Source organism: Trachymyrmex septentrionalis, unplaced genomic scaffold (assembly GCF_001594115.1).
Source record: "Trachymyrmex septentrionalis isolate Tsep2-gDNA-1 unplaced genomic scaffold, Tsep1.0 scaffold88, whole genome shotgun sequence".
In the NCBI taxonomy this organism is placed as follows: domain Eukaryota; kingdom Metazoa; phylum Arthropoda; class Insecta; order Hymenoptera; family Formicidae; genus Trachymyrmex; species Trachymyrmex septentrionalis.
The window spans coordinates 664,449-668,926 of NW_017306070.1; the positions used below are offsets into that span (position 1 = coordinate 664,449).

General features: G+C 35.6%; 1 protein-coding gene across 1 annotated transcript in view; it reads left to right on the plus strand.

The window, feature by feature from the left end:
• The window catches only part of LOC108755534 (cell adhesion molecule 2-like), a 32,396-nt gene that overhangs the window by 24,017 nt on the left and 3,901 nt on the right, over positions 1-4,478 (plus strand). Inside the window, exons 3-4 of the mRNA XM_018498596.1 lie at positions 2,795-2,930; positions 3,310-3,443. Of these exons, the coding sequence (XP_018354098.1) occupies positions 2,795-2,930; positions 3,310-3,443 (270 nt within the window). The remainder of the gene's footprint in view (positions 1-2,794; positions 2,931-3,309; positions 3,444-4,478) is intronic.

Genomic DNA, 4,478 nt, shown 5'->3' on the forward strand with positions numbered 1-4,478 from the left:
GCGTAATATCCTGGCGTTTGTATTAATTGGGGTATTTGACATGCCTACTTGTAATTAGTTTGAATATTTAAACGCTATCGAGAATAATAGATGGATAAAAGTATCGATCCTTCGTTCAAATTTAAGCATCTCTAGTGACACAATATTTATTTAATCACTTTAATGTTTAACTGCGATTAACGATGAATAAGCCACGTGATGCTCGAACGTGAAAGAAAATGTAACAGTTTTTTTTTTTAAATAAGTAAAAAGAGGCTATATTCAGGCAAAGGCTGATCTTGGCGCTTATAATATATCTGTGGATCTCAATTTCCAATTCGAGCGCGCGTTCACGTTCGATTATAATTTATCGGTCTCGAAACGGAGTGAAACATAATTCTAAATTAAAGCTGGAATATAATGTAATATCAGAAATTAAATTGACAAGCAATTTAATAATGCAGAGATGTTAACTCAAATAGTAAGATATATGACGTAAGTTGTAATGACGATTTAATGTCATTTAAGTTATATTTAATAAATAATGGATAACATTATTAGTTGCTATCTTTGTTATTAGGGGCAATAATTTCGAGTAAATAAGTATACAGTTATTTATGCCACTTTTTGCCTATTTCGTCTCAAATTACTCAAAATTTTGCTATGCAAATTTTGTCAATGACATCGCGCACGGCGCGAAAAATCTTTGGATCAAAGCTTATATAGTCTGCGATTTTTTTTTCTAATTTTTTACTAAGTTCAAAATTGTAAATGATGATTAAATTTAAAAGAGAAAACATTTGTGAAACATAGAAAACATTTCAAAATATTTACATAGGTGTGAATATTTTAAGAGAAAAAAAATATGTTTCCCTATTTTTTATTTAAAAAATGTTTAAAAATGGAAAATGAAATGATCCAATGTTACTTTTATAAGTTTACCAACAAATTGATATATGCTGATTGATATGCAAGAATATACAAAGTACTATTTTCAAAACAATTGAGCTATCTGTAACTTATTTAATTATCTACTTAGCTACTTACACAATGTTTAGCAGGTGAATTAAATTTCATGAATGGGAATAGTGAAAGTATCAAAAAACGTTACAAAAATGTGTGCGAATTCAGTATATCTAAGTTGGCTTTACCTTTCTCTCTCCTAATCAAACGTTACGGCAAAAATGTGAACGAAATACAATGTTGTAAAATATAAATACAGAAGTACAATAAAAATGAATCACACGAAAATTAATAGCCCTTTCTTGATAAGTTATAAAATTAGTTACTTACGAGATATTATATTACGACCGCGACGTTTTACATTTTGCTTTACTGACAATAACAGAATAAACAAACTGAGCAATAAACTGATGCAATTGAGTCAGACGGACAGCCTGCACGACTTACTCTTGCTGTTGAGGTCACTGAGTAATTACACACAAACAGCAAGTAGAGTATAGTGGATACTACCAGAACATATAAAGTCCGGGTTATTTTATGCTATAATTCTTCGGAACGATTTCAAACGTATTACTTATTCCACAGAAAAATAAGCTATCTTAACTTACATAATATCGTATCATGTATTTCTCGTCATAAATATCATGTCATTGATCTTAGGATTATTATTTTCTTATTTTTAATTTTATTTCTGCTTTATGTAATTTTCTCTTCTTGTCAATTGTAATATATTCTTCGGTTAATTTTAAAGAAATGTGCCGACTCTCACTTTGCCCTTTACTTCTTATTATTTATTTTATATAGGAAGAATCCTTAGATTTGTTATTTACTTAGGACTATTCTTAGAACTAACTTTGTTTTGACGTCTTTTATAATGTGATTCTGACGATAATATTGACTCGCAAAGGTATTATTAGGTTAAGTAAAAAGTCATCGCGTATTTTTTAGCTCAAAGTTGTATATACAATATCTTCGTCAATAATGAATGAAATTCAAATTTTAAAAAAGGGTTTTAAAGCTTGAAATGTCTACTTTTAAAAGCTTATCACATTTTTTAAGTTTATATGAGTTTGATAATTTTTACATACCAAAAACTACGAGCTGAAAAAGACGAAACATTTTCTTCTCACTTTGTGGATTTGTAACGTGTCCAAAACGAATTTGAGAAAATTTTCGATTACCTATCGTGAAAGCTTGATACTTTCCCTACAAAATCGTTTTTTTTTTAAAATTCCTACGACTTTTGATTACTGAGTTATCGCGGATTAAATAAAAGAATTATTTTGACTTTAATTGCTCATAACTCCATTAAAAATTGTCGTATCGTATAATTTAAAAAAGAGATTTTTAAAGCTGAAACTTTACTCTATCAAGATATATTTATATTGTTGGTAAGAAAGTAATTGCGGTTTTTACTGATAGATGTCTTTTAAAAAAACGCGATGACTTTTTACTTAACCTAATATATTGACGACACCTTAATACTAGGAAAGCCTTAGTCTTTAAAATGGAGCAAACAATTCATTGTGAAAAATATCGAGCGCACAATTATTATTCAAAGTAGAAATTGTAAGATTCACGCGAAAATATTATTGTAAGTACCAAGATCCGCTTCGGTTGAACATAGCCTCGCGTTCACTTGTTACCGTACTCTCGATCACATTTCTCGGTCAATTTCTTTCTCATTTCTTACAGTTCATTTGTAAACTTCTCCTTTTTCATTCGCATTTAAGCTAGAGGCACAATGCACTTTGTATATCTCTCACGGCGAGAAGCTTTTCGTTGGAATCTGATAGAATCTGGTTAGTTCGTTGCGTGGCGCAGCAGCTTGTAATCGCGAATTTGCATTCAGAGGGACGAGTCCACCGAGAGTTCGGTTGTCTTGAACAACGTGAATCTGACGAGCTCGGGGAGGTATCGATGCGAGGTGTCGGGCGAGGCACCCGCCTTTGAGACGGTCTCTGATCACGGGGACATGACTGTAGTTGGTAAGTATTGTCATGGAAAGTAAGAGCGAACGCGTGCGATTAAGCTCGGATTGTGCTGAAAATCCTTGAAGAGAAGCTTGGAAGCAGCTCTTTTCAAGTCCCCGCGATCGTACTTCGAATATCGATGCTATCGATATTTGAAACGGAAAAAGATCGAAATCTTCGAAATAATGTAATGTAAACAATCGACAGAGGAAATGTTTATTCTTTAAGTAAACTGCACTAGAGCACTAGAGATTCGCGATCACTTCAACGTAATTTGCGAGAGGCGAAAACGAAATAAATGAATACGGTACGGTAAACGCGCGCGGTGAGATAAGGAGAATCTAATCCGAGGGTAGCGACAATAGCACTAGAAAGGGTCATGGCAACGTTTCAGTTCTACCTAACGAAGGACCGCAGATAACCGGTGGTCGTTCCAAGTATCAAGTCGGCGATGTCGTTCACATGAACTGCACGTCGGCACCTTCTAAACCACCTGCGCTATTGTCTTGGTTCATCAACGACGAGCCGGTAAGTGAGACACTGAAACCGTCGGCGAAATAATTATAACCTTTGTTTCACGCTTCGCTAAACTTTTTCAACCTGCGCGATGAGATGTGTACTTGAAAAGAGGGAGGAGAGGAAAAGAGAGAGAGAGAGAGAGAGAGAGAGAGAAATGAAGCGCAACGAAGTTTGCCGTATATGCAATTTGTTAAATAAATCGAAGCGCTTCGTTTCCGCTCTGTTTTCATCACAAAGACGCGTACGTGCGTCGCGCGCGTGTCCATTTGCGTTAATCTCGAAAAATATTTCTCCGATAATGTTCTAATTAAAAATTTATTTTCATAAAATACCAGTCAGCGTTCCCAATTAAAGGTGAAACGTCGGCTGTCTCTCGTGTCAACATTGAATATCGATTTCAAATCCATGACATTTATGTATTTTCCATTTATTCGATCCCGTTTATGCGTCGTTAATATTTACGGAACTCTCCGGGTCTTTTTTTTTCTCCCCCCCCCCCCCCCGAAAATTCGTTACCGCGTATTATATTCCAGCGAAATTTTCCGCCCCGCGGACGCATAGCTTAACCGAATTAAAGATTAACTTTAAAATAACTTTGCCTGCACGTACAGCGCGCGCGCACGCGTTGCTGATGAATGTTATTATCATTATCGTGCAATAATTAGAATCTTGCTCCGGTGCTTCATGCAATTTCGCGTAATTGGTTTCGCGAAAAAAATTTGCATCCGGGATCAAAAGAGCGCAATCTCTCGTTCTTAATTGTTTTCAAATTGCATTCTACAGAATCGCGTATCTGTTTTCCATCTCCCGCCTAATTGGTGCCGTCGATGCTGCGTAACCCGGGTCGCGAGTTCTACGTTCTAAATAAAAATCTATCTAATTGCTCAATCCCAATCCCCCGCCCCGCCCCCCCCCTCCCCCCGCGGTACGTTCATCGCAACGATCGATCACGCGCACTGAGAGAAAAAGAACGGTAGATGCAATTATATCAATGTAACTGTACAAGTTCCACGTGTTTACGGTGTACGCATTGAACATTGATTC